Genomic DNA, 18756 nt, shown 5'->3' with positions numbered 1-18756 from the left:
TTAGAACCATGGAAGTTTTTAGAATTGGAATTAGATTAGTTGAACAAGTAGGATCTATTATAGAATATTCTATAAAGAATTTAGGATGATTATTTAAATAGGGCCCACTATGGAACATTCTAAAAAAAATTTAGGATGGTTATTTAGATAGAGCATACTATGGGACTATCTAGAAGGAGTTTAAGGTGGTTATCTAAGTAGGATCTATCACCTAGAAATATTCTAAAAAGTCTAGATGATATAATATTGAATTAGAATGACTATTGCCAAAAATAAAAAAACCAAAAAGTCTTGAAATACGACTTAGGATTAAAAAGGCATTGACAAGAGTGAAGAAGGCTTTATTTTTACCTCTATATATACTCTTAACTAGGAGCTACATAGCAATGTCCTATAAGACCTTCAAAATGTGTTGATTTTGCAAGATACATATCTCAAATTGTAAGCCAAGTTTTCTATATGAATGCCACATAGTTAGTTTGTTTTACAAGCTATTAATATGTAGTTAACTTGTTGACTAAGTTACTAACCTATCAATCAACTACAAACACATGTAAAAACAAAGTAGCATCTATAAAGCTTTTAAGAAGCTTCTTTAGAAGGTATTATGAAATTAACATATTTTTATCTATTTTTACATATTTCTACCTAATCATATAGATATTTACTAGAATAACTATGTATATCTGTGATATGAGGCTTTTGAATCTAATAATGCAAAGACTTTGTGATTTTTAGGTCCTAAATATACATCTATTATAAAATAAGGTGAGAGGTTTGAAGAGAAAATAGGAACTTTACTAGGTATTGCATATCATTCTATCCATACAATCCCTATTGTAACTAGAGAAACTTGTTTTTCAATACATTGTCTTCTTTGGTATTTGTGCTCCTCATTTTGTAATTGTGTTGCTTCTAAGGACAATGCTGAGCACTGTGATTAATTTCTCTATAATATGAGCACAAACCCTCTTCACGACGTCAAATCTTTTCTTACTCTATGAAGAGTTTAAAACTTATTCTAATAATTTATATTTATTTTGGCCTTAATGAATAAGTTTTAAAAAACCTAAGAACTACTTGTATGACTTGATTTATTCTTTTTTAGCCAAGTCTTTGTTTTTGATGTCTTTCAAAAAAATAATTTATTGTATGCAATGGCTTGAGCAATAAATTGTTTCAAAGATTTTGCCTTCAACATTGTGAATAACAAATCTTTGACATTATCCTTCAACTCATATTAAAATTGATTGATAAAGGCTTTGTCATTCTAATCCATGTTGCAAGCTACATTTTGGAATTCAGTAATATATATATAGTAGTTGATTATGATCTTTGCTGTAAAGATAAAAGCTTAATCTTTGCTATTTTTTTTTTCAATCACTATCTCTAAATGTAATTATAAACACTGTTAAGTATGAATTAAAATCATAAAGAAATACTAAATTTTTTTCTATTAAAGATACAAATCAAGAAAAAATACTTCCAAATAGAAATCCAACTTAAGTAAATCCATTTAGGTATTGAAAAGAATGCAACCTTAGATAGAGCTTGACCTGTTGCAAAAATCTTCAAAATTTTGATCTCATTCCATCAAACTTATCTAGCATACTAATCTATGTTCCTATTATATTTTGACAAGTAAAATTTCATAAATTAGATTATAAGTTTGATTTACTTGCTTCCTTCAACTATACAACTTCTTGTCATAGGTTCTGAACTTCTTCTATAGGCATAGGATTAGTGTTTCTATAGTTGGTATTCGTGATGCATGAAATTTCCACTCTAAAAGTATTGATAAGTTTGTAAAGATATGCAATATTTGTAAATCTATTCTTACTTCCACAAAGTGTAGCATCTATTATTTTTTCCTCCATTTCAAACTATTTAACAAATCTACAAGTCAAATTAGAAGAGAAAAATTCTCAATTTTTAATTTTAAATGAAAATTTCTACAAAAAAGGATAATTTGCACTCTTTAAGGAAAAATAAATAAATAAAAATAAATAAATAAATCATTGTTAAAAAACTAAATAGTTTATTTAAAGATGGATAATTTGTAACCTTCAAAAGACAACAATAGACATGAGATAATCCATTCATTTCTAACACAAGACAAGAACAAAAAATCAACACTTTTGTCAAACTGTCAAGGACATGAACATCAAAGAACTAAAATGTTAAATATATTCTTGTATCACTTTAAAAGACTATAAAATCACTCATAGATGATGTAGTATTAAACTAAAATGGCTATTATCAAAGATAAAAAAAACTAAAAAGACTTGAAACATGACTAAAGACTAGAAAGGCATTGACAAGAGTGAAGAAGGCATTACTCTTGCTTCCATATATACTCTTAACTAGGATCTATGTGGCGGTGTCTTGTAGGACCTCAAAAACATGTTGACTTTCCAAGATACGTTTCTTAACTTATCAGGCAAGTTTTTTACATATATGCCACATTATTAGCTTGTTTTGCAAGCTATCAATACATGGTTAACTTGTTGATCAAGTTACTAACCTATCAATCAACTACAAACACATGTAAAATCAAAGCATCATCTATAAAGCTTCTAGGAAGCTTCTTTAGAAAATATTATGAAATAAATATATTTTTATCTACTTCTACTTAATCATATAGGTAATTATCATAGTAAATATGTATCCCTATAATTGTATGTTGTCACTATAATTTTTTGAATTCAAAAAAAAATATTATGAAATAGATTATATTAATTTTTATTTTCTTTCTTTTCTTTTGTTATTATTATCATTGTTATAATCATAAATTGGAATCAAGTACTTATTGAACAAGAATCTTTTAGTATATCATTTTTTTATTCAACTTGATGTATTAATATATATTCATGCATATTTATGTGTATATGTGTGAATATGTATATATACACTCATATATATATATATATATATATATATTTATAAGGAAATATTAAATAGATCAAAAAATTTACTAAATTGATCCAACTATTATAAAAATAAAATGACCTCTAGATTTATTTCTCTGTTAATGGATCCAAAATTGATAAAAAACCAAATATATTCATTATGATTACCATATTCTTCATTGTAAGTAGGTCAATTTAGTAAAAACCTAGGCCTATTTAACATTCCTTCATATATATCTAATATAAGTTCATATAAAATCATATGACTATTCCAACTTTTGATTTGATAATACATTATAAATATTTAGTTTATATAAGAAAGTTTATTTGAATATGGAATAAAAAATAAAATATTTCAACAACTAATAACGAGTCAAATAAGTAATGTATGTAAAAAAATATGATATTTGTAATGCACTACACTAAAGTGATGTGTGTTGTAGGGAGGCAATTAAAGTGGAAAATTTGGACAAACAAAAATCAATATAAAAGGAAATATATATATATATATATATATATATATATTAGACGAAATGGTTTCGGACTACTTGATTAATTTAAATATCAAAACTAAAAATAGGATACATTGTCAACCTAATCTCTTCTCATGAAAACTCGTACAAACAAAACAAAAAGTACAACTTTCTCATCTCCATGTTCCATTCCTTTGAGGAGAAAACACACAGTGCACTCTCATTGACTCTTGTGTTGTAGAAGAAAAAAGTTGAATGCCATCTCCCCATTGTGACTCCTCATATATATATATATATATTAAAAATTTTAATAACAATTTTCAAACACAATAAAGGTTTTGGCAGCATTGCAAAACTTCCCAATTAAAAAATCCTGGTAAAAATCTGAGTAGGACCTAGAATGATATTATTCTTTTCGTAGTTTGGGTGTCCATTAGGAAGTGAAAATTTTAAGCTAATTTATAGTGGCCAAAGTTTAAACGAATGTCATCCAAAACACTTCATCCACGAGGATGTCGTTCATGGTCCTTTTCACACCGCAGTCGCCGCGGTTGCGACGAGTCCGCGACGCTATTGCTTCAGCCGCTGTTTCGTTTTGGTTTTGGATTGTTAGTTTTGTTTGTTTCTTCGTTTGTTTGTTTGGTGATGTGTTCTGTTTCGTATCTTTTCCAGTTGCTGCTTCGGATTCGCACACGTAATGCTGTTATCTAGTTCCTCACAAGGAAACTGCACGCTTAGATTTGATTCCATGACGTGAAATTCCCACTCTCTTCGGAGCAGGGAGTGGGGATAATAGAGGGTTGGAGTGCAGCGGATTTGGAATCCCAGACTGGGTATGGCGTCCATTACTGCTTCGCCCCTGGGATTCTCGGGGGCGTCATGGAGCTCGTCCACAGCGACGTCGTCTTTGCGAAGTGGGTTTCTGAAAACGACTATTCTTTGGAGTGTTTTGCTTTGATTCTCACAGAGGAGGCGAGACAGAGAAGTAGTGGCTTTGGAGTTGATAGTCATGGCAGAATGTTGGGCATCTGGTCTGTTAATGGGTTTTAAGGACCGCGCTGTGATTTTGTTTCTGGGTTTAGGGTTTGAACTTTCGTGACATTTGTTAATTTCCTTCCGTTATGAAAATAAAAATTCAAATGGTCGCTGTTTGAGTTGATTAATGGACTGGTTTCCTGGGATTTGCTGGACTCGAGTGAGATTTGAGCGGATTTGAGCGAAAACAGATATTGACGAGGTTTTGGTGGAGGTGGTGATGCGTCGGACAATCGTCAGCTGAATAGGAACTGCCTTTTTTTTTTTTTTTTTTTTTTTTTTTTTTCATTGACACTGGTTGTGTTACGGTTTGTGATCATTTTGGGGGAACTCAACAGTGATTGTGGTGAAGTAGGTGATGCAAGTTTTCATGAGAGGGTTGACTTGAGACACTCATGTTGGCGTACCTGGCCTGCACGAAGTGCTGGTTATCGTGCTGTTGTTTCATCTGAGAATAGGTGAGCGAATTTCTCTTCAAATTTGTATCGTGTTTTTGGTCGCACTAAACCCCTAGGGTTTTATTGCTTTTCCAATTTGACGTAAATCATTGTAATTCGGGGATGACGGCAATATCTCTTGCCAGTGTCTTACGAGTCCCCGATTGGGAATTATCGGACCAATCGGCAGGGTCGTCTCAAGTGCCTCAACTGAATCGGAGAAGAAGCATAGTGAAGAGGGGGAGGTGCTTCGTCATGTTGGGAGCGAGCAATGGAGGTAGTTGCATCTTGCCTTCAAACTCACGATCTCCAGGAACTAATGAAAGCAGTGTTACAAAGTTGAGGTGTTTGAGAGGGGGATAAAGCTGCTGCAAAGAGGTTGGATTTTAGTTCATTAAAAGCTGTGTACCCTTGTCTGATTTTTTCAGGCGTGTAGCGAGAGGCTCGAGATCTGGCGAACCTCGGTCGGCTGCCCCAAAAGACGTCAACTTGAATGAGAGGTCCTCAAAACATGCGGATACCTCGGTTGAATTCGGTTCCAAGCGACCAGAAACTGCCATTAACTGGCGGGAGGCATGGAAGTTCGCCGACGGGGACTCTCAAAATCACTGGCGAATGCGGCGGGGAGAAAGGCCCCCACTTTCAGACGACGGAGCTCGTCGAGTCATTAAGGAAAGGGAATCTTACGAGCGCGCCCTACGCAAGTCCGGAGTACCAGCTGAAAACATGCCAAGGAAATGGATAAGTAGAACTCCTGAACAGATGAAGCAGTATCTGTCAGACAACAAATGGCAATGGCGTTGGAAGCGTCGCTACACCCGTCCTGTCGAAGCAGCTATAGCTGCTGTTCGTCAAACGTCGTCACTTCCCCCAGAAGATGTTGACATGCGCCAGGCACAGAGGCCTGACCTGAGAGTTGCAATCCTCAGAACAATTTTTTGACATTTATTTACTTTCGCTCAAGTGTATGTCGGCAATCTCTAATTCGGGAATTGATTGTATAAATATCATGGTTGTTTGAATTCTTCATTTTGAAATTTTTGTACGGTGCTGGATGCGGTTGCAGGTGATGAAACCATTTGTTAAAGACCTCGGTTTCCGTGACATGTGTATCGTTCTTAAAGAGCAGCGCGGTTGGCGACAGGCTCGAGAGTTTTTTGAATGGATGAAGCTTCAGATTCCTTACAGTCCTAGTGTGATCGCCTACACCACCCTTTTAGGGATATATGGGCAGGCTGGTAAATTGACTCTTGCAGAAGAAACTCTCTCTGAGATGCTTGATGCTGGAGTAGAGCCTGACGAAGTGGCAGGTGGTTGCATGCTTGAGGCTTACGCAAGATGGGAACGATACGATACTTTGCTCGAGTTTTACGAGGCCATGCGGCAGCGGGGCTTGGTACCGTCAGCTCATGTGTACAGAACTATGATTGTGACATTGTATAAAGCCGAAAGGCATTCAGATGCATTGATGTTGTGGGAGGACCTTTTGGTGGAGAAGCTGGAGCCTAATTTTGTGTTATATGCGATTATTATTCATATACTGAATAAAGAAGGGCGAACCGAGGATGCCGTGCACACCTTTAAGGACATGCGAGCAGCTGGACACTTGCCTGATGAATTGTTATACAACACGATCATTTGTGCTCTCGGGAAGCTTGGCAGGTGCATTATTTGGAACTATTGTAGCTTGCATCAATCTCGGCTTTGCAGGAAAGCAGTTCTTACGTCGACCCTCCCACTTATGAGGATCTTGAGGCTAATATATGTGTCTGTGGCAGGTATCAAGAGTCGGAAGCTTTATATCTTGATATGAAGAAACAGGGAATCGTCCCATCTAAATTTACATACACGATTATGATAAATGTATGGTCGAAAGCTGGACGCTTTGCAAGTGCTGCGGAGACACTTGCGGAAATGCAAAGGTCCGGATGCATTGCTGATGAGGTGGTTTATTGCTCCATAATTAATATGTATGGGAAGGCAGGCTTGTATGAGGAAGCTGAAAAGATTTTTAAAGAGATGGACACGTTAGGCCTTCTGTCTCATGAAAAAAGCTATACGTCCATGGCAAAAGTGAGAGCTGAAGCTGGTCGGCATGCCGAAGCTTTGAAACTTTTCGATGTTATGGCAGAAAAGGGTCTTCTTACAACACGAATGACTTGGAATACTCTTCTACATTGTTTTGTTAGGATAGGAGATGTTGAACAGGCAACGAAAGTGTACAATGACATGGTTGAAGCAGGGTCTGCCAATGTAGTTACTTACGGTAACATGATAAACCTGTATTCGAAGTTTCAAATGGTGGAAGACGCGGAAAATCTGCTGGCTGAAATGCGTGAGTCTGGCGTGAAACCTGATGAGTACATATATGGATCTTTTGTGAAGTTATACTGCAATTCCGATATGATTGACAAAGCTACAATGGTGGTGCAAGAGATGAAGGACGACGGTCTAGTTCCTGATCAGATTATCAAGACAAACTTGATGCAGGTAAATCGAGAAGATGGATAAATCAAGAGGTTCAGAGTTGGCGTCGGTTTGTATTTCAATTCAAAAGACGTGGGGTGGTCTAAATTTCATGAAACGTACTGTAGTAAAATGTTGGTGACATCCTGTGTGTGATCGCCGTGCGTATTCATGTTTTTCCCATGCTTGAAAAATCAATTGGAGGTATGTCGAATATTATCCATCCAATTGTTTCATTTCTGTTCTTCTTTTGGTCCAATATACCATATTGATGTTGGGTATTGAATAATGATTGCTTACAGGCTTATGGAAGGGTTGGGCGATATGATGAAGCCGAGGAATTATTTTGGAGCTTGCAAGATCCAGGTGCGGTGGCTGTTAGCAGTGTGCTAAGTATACAGGAGTCTGTGTGCAATGAGAGAGAAATGTTTCCTCTAGGCCAAGCTCTTCAATCTCCTATTGATACACAAATACTCAATCAATTGCTTATTAAGCGAGCGGAGGCAGGTTTGTTGCACACTCCCATTGTGTCCGAACGAGGTGTCTTATAACTTGTTTAAGGGGGATAGTGAAAAATCACTTGTTGGGCTACGTTCTATGTTCTGAGTAAGTTTATTAGAGTGAGTTGTAAACTTCCAGCATCTTCTACGGGTTAAGGCTGATCACTTGTCGATTATAGTTCTAGGATGAATGCTTTCTTGTTGGTTCCTAACGGTTTGGCATAGTTGTGATGTGTAAATGTGATCAGTTGAATTTGTATTACAATATTAAGTAGCAATATGAATTTAGATTTTTTTGCTTGAAGATTGATTGAAGATTCGCTTATTGATTCCTTTTCGGATGAATTCATGATACTTAAAAATCTTCACTCCCAGGTGAATTGCGAGAAGCAGAGCTTTTACTTGACAAATTGGTGGAAGCCGGTGGCTGCATAGTCGACACAGCAGCGGTTCTCATGATTAATTTATATGGTAGAAGGGGTTTATTTCAGAAAGCCAAAAGTCTGTTCAACTCGTTGCAGAAGAAGGATCATCCTCCTAGCTTATATGTTTACAACACTATGATCAAGCTCTGTGCGGTGTGCAAGGAACTGGAAGAGGCTATCTTTGTATTCGACAGGATGGAAGAAAATGGTCGAATGTTTGATGCTGTGACCGTTAGCATTTTAGTACATGCCTATACCAAAGAAGGTATGGAAATAAAACTTCTGTTTATAGGTTTATATTTGGTGGTTGCTTCTGATGAGGAAATGAGAGCTCTGACTCTGAATTCATGTATTCTGATCACTACATGTTACGGATATGAGCGTGGTCAATGTTCAGATTTGTTGAATTGCATATGCTCGTTGAGTGATGCTCGTCACATGTACTTCCTGTATTCTGTACGCATCGAAGGTCTGCTGATGTACGTTTTGATATGAGACGAAGTAAGAAAATTCTTCTATTTTCTTTAAACGTGACATTGTCTTCTAACAGGTAGATTCAAAGATGCTGCTGGATTGATGAAGAGGGCTAAGAAAGTGGGTGTTGCAATGGACACTGTCGCTTACAACACTTCGTTGAAAGCCAATCTGAAATCAGGTTTGTTGCATTATGTGCGCAACTTTTAGGCGACTGTTTGGGAATGAACATGTATTGAAAGTGCGACCTTTTTATTTTTTTTCACATCGTCCTAATTTATGTTATCTCATTTTATTATGTTCTAAAAGAACCCTGTAATTTCTTCTTCTTCGTCTGGTCTGAACCAAAGATTTTCCACCCATGTTCAAATGTTTGTCTAAATTTTAGTGTGGTGAATCTTCTGTGGGGAGCAACTCAGGCAACTTAAAAGGGGCGCTAGAAGTTTACGGGGAAATGCAAGAAGCGGATATCGAGCCATCGGCTAAAACCTACACCATCCTAATTAGGTGAGTTATCGAAAGTTGAAGCAAAGAAGGTTTTGTGTCTAATTAACACTTCTGATGGACGAGTGAGTACAGAGATAGTTTTTGAAAATATTCATGGAGTCGCTTCAGGTTATCTAAACTTGTATAGTAAAACAGAAGTAGCTGTGCTGTGTCGATGAATTGTAAAGTGTGTCACAAATTGAACAATATGCGTGAGCAATTATCTTCCTTTACAGGTTCTACATTTTATTCTAAGCGGCAACCAGCTAGTACATAATACTCATCATGTCGTGATGCTTACCTATGCTCGTGGCCATTGTGGCAGCTTATTCTCAAAGCTTGGAGACTTGGGCAGGGCAGTACAAGCTTTTGAAGTGCTAAATTCATCAGAAGTCGGCGCAGATGAAATCGCATACAGCCAAATGATACACTGTTATGGTTGTGCAGGTTGTTTGGATATATCCTTGTTTGAATCTCATAGTGTTCAATTTACATCATTATCTTATTTGGATTCGTTTGCGAGTGGAACATAATCGGCACCTTTATACTGAGAAGTGCTGAATGTACTTATAACTACGTATCAGGTCGACCTAAGGAAGCTGCAGATTTGTTTCAAGAAATGGAGACGAAGGGCTTCAAGCCGAATGAGGTAAATACAACCTTTCATATTGCTCTACGGATGTGTGTTGAAGAACAGACTTTCATCGTTTATGAACAATAAACCTGCGAATATTTATTCAATTACAGTAACAATTATTTTCTTGAATCTAGACAACTAAGTAGTTGCTTTCACTTTTTAATGTTTGATGGACTAAGGTGCATGTGCTGTCGGTAGGTGATCTACAATAATCTACTCGACGCGTTTGCTCGAGCGGGGCTCTTTGCAGAGGCTCGGCTACTGTTGAGCGACATGCGAAGGAAAGGCTGTCCTCCCTCCAGTGTAACATACCTACTCCTCATGTCTGCGTATGGTTCCAAGGGAAAACCAGCTGATGCGGAGTCTCTGCTTCACCTTATGCAAGATCGTGGCTTGTATCCTGATTGTCGACATTACAACGAAGTCATTCGAGCATATGGTAATGTTGGGAAGCTAAGTGATGCATGTCGTATATTTTATGAATTGAAAACAGTAGGTATTGGACTGGAATTGGGTTGCTTCAGAACACTCGTAAAAATTCATCTTGATCACGGCCAATTTGAGCAAGGATGGCAGATTTATAAAGATTTGAGCCAATCGTTCACAGTAGATCAGAATCTCTATGGCATTGCAGTAGAATTGTGCATAGGAGCAGGTAGGCGTACCGAAGCTGATCAACTGAAGGTAGAATTAAAAGGCAAGGGCTTCAGTTACAGGGATAAACCTCCTTTTCCTAGGCCGGTGCCAAGCATTTGGAAGAGGTCAGATCATCTGGCTCCTGTTACTGATACTGGTTCACTCTCGAATTGAATATATGCGTAAACTCAACTCTTTTTGTGTCCCTTAAACATCCTTGTTTCATTTTGCCGGTTTTTGAGCCAGTGTATTATGGTGAAGCTTGATCCTTCAGAATGAAAATACTGATTGCTTTTATGCTGAAGCAACTTAACATTGACCAAAGCTGTGAGGCTACATGTGTGTCCTTTCACTTCGGGGACATTAACAGGCTCCCAGCTAATTTGGTCTCTATTATAATTTCTACTATTGCCTTCTTGAACATCAACAAATGCTCCTTTGTAATGCCATAAAAACTGTGCCTCTGAAGGATATTAGGATGCTAACCAGTAATTATAAGTTTGAGCGAGTGATGAAGTTTGGTTTGGATTGATATCATTACGAACAAGGTACTACTCTGCCTGAGAATGATCCTGATATAGTGTGTGTCGTGTCAAAGGCATTCTTCCCCTTCCTGAATGAACTTAAATGTCCAGGGTATTGAAACTCTATTCAGTTGAAGCATTTTGCAAATGCTCTTGGTTTTAAAATAGTTGTGTTTTCTTGCTATTGCCAAAAATATGTCATGTCTGCCAACTCCACAGGAAAATAAAAAATAAACATGAATAGAAATGCATTGTTATTTTAGTGTAGTCTTTGAATTCAATTCCCACTATTTGGATTGAAATTCGGGAATGTACAGTTTCGATACGCTGTGATAAGATATTACGCATTAGACTTATGAATGTAGTTATCAAAAGATCCTTATTTCAATAAATAATTGCTTCTTGGTATTAATTTTTTTCACTTTTAACTTACACTTGTGGGTAGAGTTCATTTTCATCTCTCTCTACATATGTAATCCAAACAATTTATATGTATGTTTATGTGTTCATATATATATATATATACATATATACCAGAAATAACATAATCTGTTGATATTCATTATAAAAACATGTATAAAAACTAACCTAATAATACAATAATTTTAACCTTCTATTCAACATACAACCTTCAACCTTATTAAATATATTTATGTATTCATGAATATTGATGTAGACAAATTTGTATTACTTTGGGTTTGTGTTTCCAAAATTTGGTAATTCCATCAGATCTGAACTTTTAGATCAAATACTCTAACTACTACTTATGTCCAAAGTGAATCTGGTCATCAAGATTTTAAAATGTGAACACTTTAACAAATCATAGTTTGAATGATAAGGCCCAAGTTGGAAGTTTCCTTTGGGATATCCATTTAAGATATCCACACCATTATTTCCAAATTGGAGTCACTCCCCACCACATTTCTCTTTAATAACATTTATCAGGGTTAGGTTGGGTTGGCCCAATGGTCCACAATTTGAGTTTGCCCACTATGAGAAACATGCCATGGAGATTTTTCATATGTGGGGGGAGCAACCTCCGAGGTTTTTCATATGCTCTGTTGGCATTTTGGGATCCTTAGTCCCCTTGTTTGGACATGGTCCTTGTGAGGGCACCACCACCACCACCATTGGGGCATGGTCCTTTTTACACTAGCCATGAGATTTTAGGGTTTGCCCATGTGGGTGGGGGTTTGTAAGCCAATGGAGAATGTCAACACTCATGGGAAATGCATGTGGTGAGGTTTTCAAGGGAGGCCGTTATAGGAATTGTTTGTGAATTCTCAGCACATTTTTAATATGAAATGTTTCATGTTAGATTACATTACTATGCATCACAAATATGGCATATTGTCTTCTGAAATCATACAAGTACAAAAGTGATTTTGAAAATGAACGCATTGGTTGTAATGGAATGAAGATTAAGAAAAATAGAGCTTATCTTGGAAGTGAAACATTGTACATAAATTATTGAAAGAACTTTAGCATCCATAACAAGTATAAGTGATTTTGTGTAAACTACATTATAAGTGTTTTGAACCTCCTCATTATTAAAAACTGTTGGTGCTTTGAACTTTTTATTCTACATAAACCATATTGATAAACATACTTTTATCAAAATATTTTAATGTTGTTTTTAAAAGTTCATACTTTTCGATTTCGGGTTTCATTCCAAAAGTTTATATTTTGTTGTTTTGTTATTTTGTTATAGTTAGTAAATATTTTGAACCATTGTTTTCTAGAAAGTAACATTTATGTTGTGAATCATTATTAAGAGGCAACTATACTGTGAACAATATGAATCTCATGATTACGTGGATGTGATTAATGTTAATTGGTTATACAGAAAGTTTTCAAAATCAACAAATATTTACCAAATGATAGACACTGCTAACTTTTATCATTAAATGGATAATATTTATATTTTGAGTTTTATTTTATTGAAGTACAGTTTTTTAAAATTGCAATAGCATGCTTGCTTTGTTGCACCAAAGATTTTCTTCTCATTACAAGAGTGTTATCTTACACAAATAACTTGATGAACTGAACCAGTTAATCATTACAGTTTAGACCATTAGAGATAACAATGCCAAATTTGCACATAATATATTTATCATTTACTATTTTAATGAGTGTTTGTCATTGATCAACTTCAAATTCTGTGAAAAAGGACTTTGTATCTTTAGGGACACAGATCTGACCTTTCATGTTGAAATCTTGATTTTGTGACCACTATTGAAACCATGTCATATGTGAATTTTATTTCTTTATTATTTTATTTAGTGTTGCTCGTTGAAATGCTTTAAAAAAATCATGGCTCTTGTGCTGCAAAGAAACTTATACATGTGTATATATGTATATATATATATATATATATATGCTCAATTTTGAATATTTCATGAATGTATACATTGTCCATTCCTAAATTTTTATTATTATTATTATTTTTTTTTTTTTCAAGAGTTTCAAATTCTAGGTGTGAATTGTACATATGTTAATTCTTTCTTACTATGCCAAGTTAACATATAATTTTTACAAAAAACATTTGTTGAAGGAACTTGTAAACATTCGTTTTTTTTTATTGACAAAGTGCAACATACTCACCTTATTCATGGGGATCAATTTTCGATCCATAGTATACGGTACTTGTGGTGTAATCTAATACAAGATTTTTAAAATTTTTATTAACTTTTTTTTCCAAATAAAGCGTAAACAAAAGAAAAAGACACAAACTCCTTTTTCGATACGTCCAAACCCCACACATTTGAAGTCCCATTTCCCCGCCAATTCGGCGTCCCAATAATTTCCCCATGCCAGGCAAATCGGTCCAGGCACGCTTCCACATAATATTCTCTGATGTGGCAAGTCCAGATTCACAAACCTTGACCTTGTGGCGCGGCCACGCGGCATATTCTATGTGCTTCAACCGGCCTCGTCATCAGGGATCCAAGAGCCGGATCCTTGTCAGGTGTGAAAAGGGTTATCCAAGAGCTGGATATTTGTTTTTACCGCCAGGTGTCAGGTTGCGGGTTCAAATGGATGAAATCGAATAAGCTGGGTGGATATGGTGGCAGGTACCGGCTGATGCCGGTAAACCGGTCATCGAAGGCTTTCAAATACTACTGAAGGGCGGGTGAGTCCAGGTGTGTAATGTTTTGTTCTGTTTGCCACTCTCTCTCGCAGTATCGATCTCCCTCGCATCGAAATCCCTTGTCAATTTCCGATTCCTTCGTTGTGATCCTCCTGTATTGCAGTTGACGTTGCGTTTTTGTCCACAAGGTAATAAGCTGACTCTATCTTTAGAGTAAGCCAATCATCTGTGTTGTGCGGGTGATTTTAGTTGGAGCTTGAGAGTGATGGAGTTTTGTCGTTTTTGTCTCTGGAGCTGATGAGCAGATGCTGTGGATTACGGTTTCTTGTGTTGGTGTAGAGGTGAATTAAATCTTTTAAAATGAATCAAATCGAGTTCTGCTTCTTTATTTTATTTTATTTTATTTTGAAATTTGTGAATTGGAGCTTGAGGTTTGTAGCGATGCGTGTGATGCAGAAGGTCGGAGAGGGGCTGAACACTTCGTATGCCGCGCATGGTTTTGTTGATGTTGATTTTTGTGCAACAGTTTGCGTGTCGGGGCGTTTATTCCAGCTAGCGCACTTGCATCACAGTGTGAGGTTTCGGGAAGAAGAACTTGTCTCTCGTGTTTATTCCTTCGTTTCGTTGAAATGGGCAATATGTGTTTCAGTGGAAATCGCGATCGTGTTGACCGGAAAAAAACAGACAATCCAGGTTTAGGTCTAGCATTCTTTCATCTTTCGAAATTTGATTGTTTTTTTTTTTTTTTTTTTTTTTTTTTTTTTTCTCCTGCAATAGGACTGTTGCGATAGATGATGTGATGTGGAAAGGATTTATCAAGCTCTCTTCATTGAGCGCTAGTACTTTAGGCTGATCAGAAGTGTGCCTATGTTGTTTATAACAATATCCTGTCCTGCATCTGTGTGAGCCAGAAGACCTTTCTTTTTTGGATGCTAAGCTGGAATTTCGTGGCCCAAATCGTCACAGGGTTTGGTGTGGCATTGTCTCATGCTGTTCGCCGAACTCTGATAACCTGCGATTCTCCTTTTTGCAGCAACACCATCGAAAACAGAAACACTATCGACAGCAGAAGCACCATCGACGACAGAAGCACCATCGACGACTGAAGCACCATCGACAACTGAAGCACCATCGACAACTGAAGCACCAGCAACCACAGAAACACCAGCGAAACCAGCGAGACCAGCAAAATCTAATAAGCACGGAAATGTTATCGTCATAAAGAACGCGAAAGGTTTGGAGAATAAGCTGAACGAAGCTAAGGCCGCTGGTAAAATTGTAAGAGCGATGCCATCTTTTCCTTCTCTCCTTGCGCTACTTTTTTTTGGTGTCATTTTGCAATTATTTTTGTATTCTTTGGCGTGCCAGAGTTGTGCTATTGAGCGAATGCCGTGGCTTACAAAATCATTATCACTTGCTGATAATTCGGTTACCTCACAGATTGTCGTCGATTTTACTGCTACTTGGTGCAGCCCATGCCGAACGATGTCTCCCATCTTTGCCAAGTTAAGCAAAGAGTACTCCGACATGGTTTTCCTCGAGGTTGATGTCGACAAAGTTCAGGTACCGGCACGATTGCTTGTGACGGAGATTGCCCGTTGGTGTTATTGGAAATGAAGCTGCTCCTCATATGTAATTGATCAACACGTGTTTTATAATTGATGACCAGTTTAAATACAGGTTCATATAGTCTTCTGTTTCCTCTCGTTTCTTTAAGTTCGTCGTTATGTTCCAACGGAGTTTTTGTTCTTTGACTTTGCAGGATGTCACAGCTAAGTATGAGGTTCTTGCCATGCCAACTTTCTTGTTTATCAAGGATGGTAAACAAGTTGAGAGGCTTGTTGGGGCTAACGACGAACTCGGGAAGAAGTGCAAGCATTACAGTACTACCCACGTTAGTGTGTGACGAGCATGCCAGCGTGATGCATTGTACATAATGGCCTTCAAGGGGTTAGGGAGCTTCTGATTATTTGGCTCCTATATTTGGGTTGCTACAACGATTGGCTTCGAGTCCACCAAGGTTGTACATATGACCTTATTTTTGGAAGCAAAAAATTGTTTCACGTTTCTATTCTGGTTGGTCCCCCAGTGTCTTTTTTTGTTGTAAAGGAAAGGATCTGTGTCTTATTTGTCGCTTGTTTGTGGCAAGAATGTTCATCCTGAAGCTTTGTCTGTTTGAAGGGGTAACAAGTGCAATGCTGGTTCGATGATATTGTTCGGCAGATGCGGATATGGTTGATGTATTCAGCGTTATGTTTCCCTTAAAATCTTCGTTAAGTTGAAACAGTCTAGAGACCGCTAGTGCATGCTAGTCAGAATGTCCGTAGTTGACTTGGTTTACTGAGTCAAAGATGGCGGAAAGTTTCCTTGCCATCTTGAAATGTATTGTTCCGTATAGATTCGGTCATGCGGAAAGTGTGTGACCTTTTTGCTTGTATTACCTCTCCTGAATCTTAATTACTTGGATTTAACGTTTTCCTTTCTTCTGCACTGTGTACTGAACTATAATTTTTGTTTTGTTTTGTTTTTTTTCCCCCTTATTGTAGCATCTTTCTAAAATACTCCTGACCGCTGGCAATACTTGGATACAGCGCGGTACTTGAGACTGGCAATTTGTGATCGACCATTTTATCAAGCGTTTTCAGAATACGAAATCAATGAGACTTGGGCTGCGTGATATCATGGTTAAGTTTTTTCTTAAATTTTTTTTTTGACACATTTGAAGATCACTACATCTATCGCATTTGGGATGATGTTACAGAATTGATCTCCAGACCAGTCCAGGCTTCCCCCAGCGGACCAGGGACGTTGATAATTATTGTGTACGATTTCAAAGCTTTTTATAACCCAACATCCTGATTGTAGGCCTGGCACAAACGGGTGTACTGTTTGCTCAACATTTGTATGGACGTGGTAAGCAGTTCACTCGTAAAAGTGAGGATCACTTCTAATGAACCAGTGCTAAACATCTGCGCATTCCCACGAGTATTGTCCTCAAAATCCAAGAGGAATTGCAGGAGATGCTGCTAACCTGTCAGGTTAGATTTAGGTTTAGGTACGAAGGCTGCCTACTATGTCTGCTAGGTCAGCCTTCCGAATGAGAACATCCCAAGGGCAGCACTAACTCCATTCACTCTTCGTGCTCTGTTATGCAATGTCGAGCCGTGATCTCAAAGATGCGAACGAGGGACTGTGAAAAGGATGCCACCTTCAAACAAAGCCAAAGTTGCATGCACCGAATTTCAATGGACATGGGCTCTGAAGTAGATGGGAGAAACAAAATCGGTGACAGCAGGGTTTTTCAAGAGTAAGTTGTCTTGTCTTTCAACCAGACTGCGTTTGTAGTTGCTTCAAGTTCTTCAGAGATTGTAAAATATAATTTGTGAATTCAAGGTACGAAGCTTATGCTCATCCTGGAATGTGGCATCAAAAACATATATTCTATCGGCACGAGTTTCAGTTACAATATTGAGAAGACTTCGGTCGATGTGAAAAAGCTTTACTGTCGCTGATTCTGGATCTTTTGAAGACAGGCACTGAACGGAGCTTTGTCATTCTTACATGTTCCTGCAGCAAACCTTGGCAACATCCAGCAACTGACCTTGATCTTCGAGCTACATATCGTTTGCGGCTTCAACAAACTCTACTAATCTCGTCAATCATTCAGCATGCACTTCACCAAGGACTTTTTTAAAAATTTCACAGTATTGCCACTTGGAAACATACCCAAAAGCATGAGAGGAACCACATGAGCTAAGCTGTGATGTTCCTGATCAAATTTTTTATGTCATTCTGTTATTTTGTAAAAGCAACGGATTTTCTTATTAGTTAAAGTATATAGATTTAAGTTGTTGACTCTAGGTTGATTAAGGTGTTGAATGATTTACCTCCCTTGCAGATGGAGGTGTACTTAGATTGTATAAAGTTAAATGTATCAAATATGGCTAAATTTGAAGTAGCATAACATTTACTAATTAAGTTAAGCACGGCCCTTTACATCCAAGTGAATATAGACTGTAAGAACTGATAATAACAAAAGAAATCTTACAGTTATAGATATTTGATGAATATGTAAGATATTATGATGTATAATTTATGTGATATATGGTAAGAATAAAGAGAATTTGTGTAGGAAATAATAATCAAAAAAAAAAAAAAAAAAAAAAAAAAAAACATACAAACAAACACAAGCACACACATGCATACAAAAAGTATATTTGAGCCCTCTTAATGGTCAAAATTGATTTTTTTTACACTTTGTTTTTATCAACTAGAGTATAAATTTTAGTTTTTATAAAATGTTCTTAGTAATAGAGTAGAACAACCATAGTTTTCTTAAAGTTCACAAAACATTTTTCCTAATTTTAAAATTATGTGAAATCATTTTTATAATCAATGAAAATTGTAGTACTTTGTTCTCCTTCTTATTGTTGTAAGTCTTGTAGATTGTTACACAATCTAATTTTTTTGGCATACTTTTATAAAATACTATAATTCAAAATATTAACACTGACAAAATAAAAAGAAATAATATTAATAGTATTTTTATTAATAGTACTACTATTCGTGTGATTGATTTGAAGTTTCAAAGCTTTAAACAGTTGAAGAGACATAAAATTTAGATTGTCCCCAAAGTTTAAAATATAAAAGTTAAAACCTTTAA

The 18756-nt window shown here is 36.6% G+C and overlaps 2 protein-coding genes across 20 annotated transcripts; both read left to right on the top strand.

Moving 5' to 3' along the window:
- Positions 1 to 3953: 3953 nt before the first annotated feature.
- On the top strand, positions 3954 to 10690 carry LOC112294558 (uncharacterized). Of its 4 annotated transcripts, none has more exons than XM_024545143.3 (13): positions 3954 to 4296; positions 4773 to 4875; positions 5045 to 5131; positions 5283 to 5748; positions 5921 to 6516; positions 6633 to 7344; positions 7623 to 7827; positions 8196 to 8510; positions 8796 to 8900; positions 9139 to 9226; positions 9531 to 9652; positions 9790 to 9854; positions 10041 to 10690. In XM_024545143.3, the coding sequence occupies exons 1-13, from the start codon at positions 4218 to 4220 to the stop codon at positions 10650 to 10652; spliced, it is 3555 nt and encodes a 1184-aa protein (XP_024400911.1). In that variant the 5' UTR covers positions 3954 to 4217; the 3' UTR covers positions 10653 to 10690. The 4 variants fall into 4 exon arrangements, with proteins under 4 accessions (XP_024400911.1, XP_024400913.1, XP_090099844.1 ...); XM_024545145.3 differs by having other exon boundaries at positions 3997 to 4296; positions 7623 to 7686; XM_090243718.1 differs by having other exon boundaries at positions 4002 to 4296; positions 4756 to 4875; positions 7623 to 7686.
- Positions 10691 to 14163: 3473 nt separating this feature from the next.
- On the top strand, positions 14164 to 18071 carry LOC112294690 (thioredoxin H-type). 16 transcript variants are annotated; one of them, XR_016497924.1, is made up of 8 exons: positions 14164 to 14281; positions 14620 to 14786; positions 15127 to 15371; positions 15534 to 15656; positions 15856 to 16113; positions 16685 to 16777; positions 16959 to 17400; positions 17627 to 18071. XR_016497924.1 is itself a non-coding variant. In XM_073540424.2 (5 exons), exons 2-5 carry the CDS (start codon positions 14723 to 14725, stop codon positions 15997 to 15999), a joined length of 576 nt encoding a protein of 191 aa, XP_073396525.1. In that variant the 5' UTR covers positions 14164 to 14281; positions 14620 to 14722; the 3' UTR covers positions 16000 to 16579. The 16 variants fall into 16 exon arrangements, 5 of the variants coding, with proteins under 5 accessions (XP_073396525.1, XP_090099843.1, XP_090099842.1 ...); XR_016497919.1 differs by having other exon boundaries at positions 14620 to 14792; positions 17667 to 18071; XR_002973440.3 differs by having other exon boundaries at positions 14620 to 14792.
- Positions 18072 to 18756: the final 685 nt, after the last annotated feature.

This window comes from Physcomitrium patens, chromosome 17 (genome assembly GCF_059467195.1).
Source record: "Physcomitrium patens ecotype Gransden chromosome 17, ASM5946719v1, whole genome shotgun sequence".
NCBI lineage: Eukaryota > Viridiplantae > Streptophyta > Bryopsida > Funariales > Funariaceae > Physcomitrium > Physcomitrium patens.
Note: the sequence above shows the minus strand (reverse complement) of the source record. Positions and strands in the feature narration are given on the sequence as shown.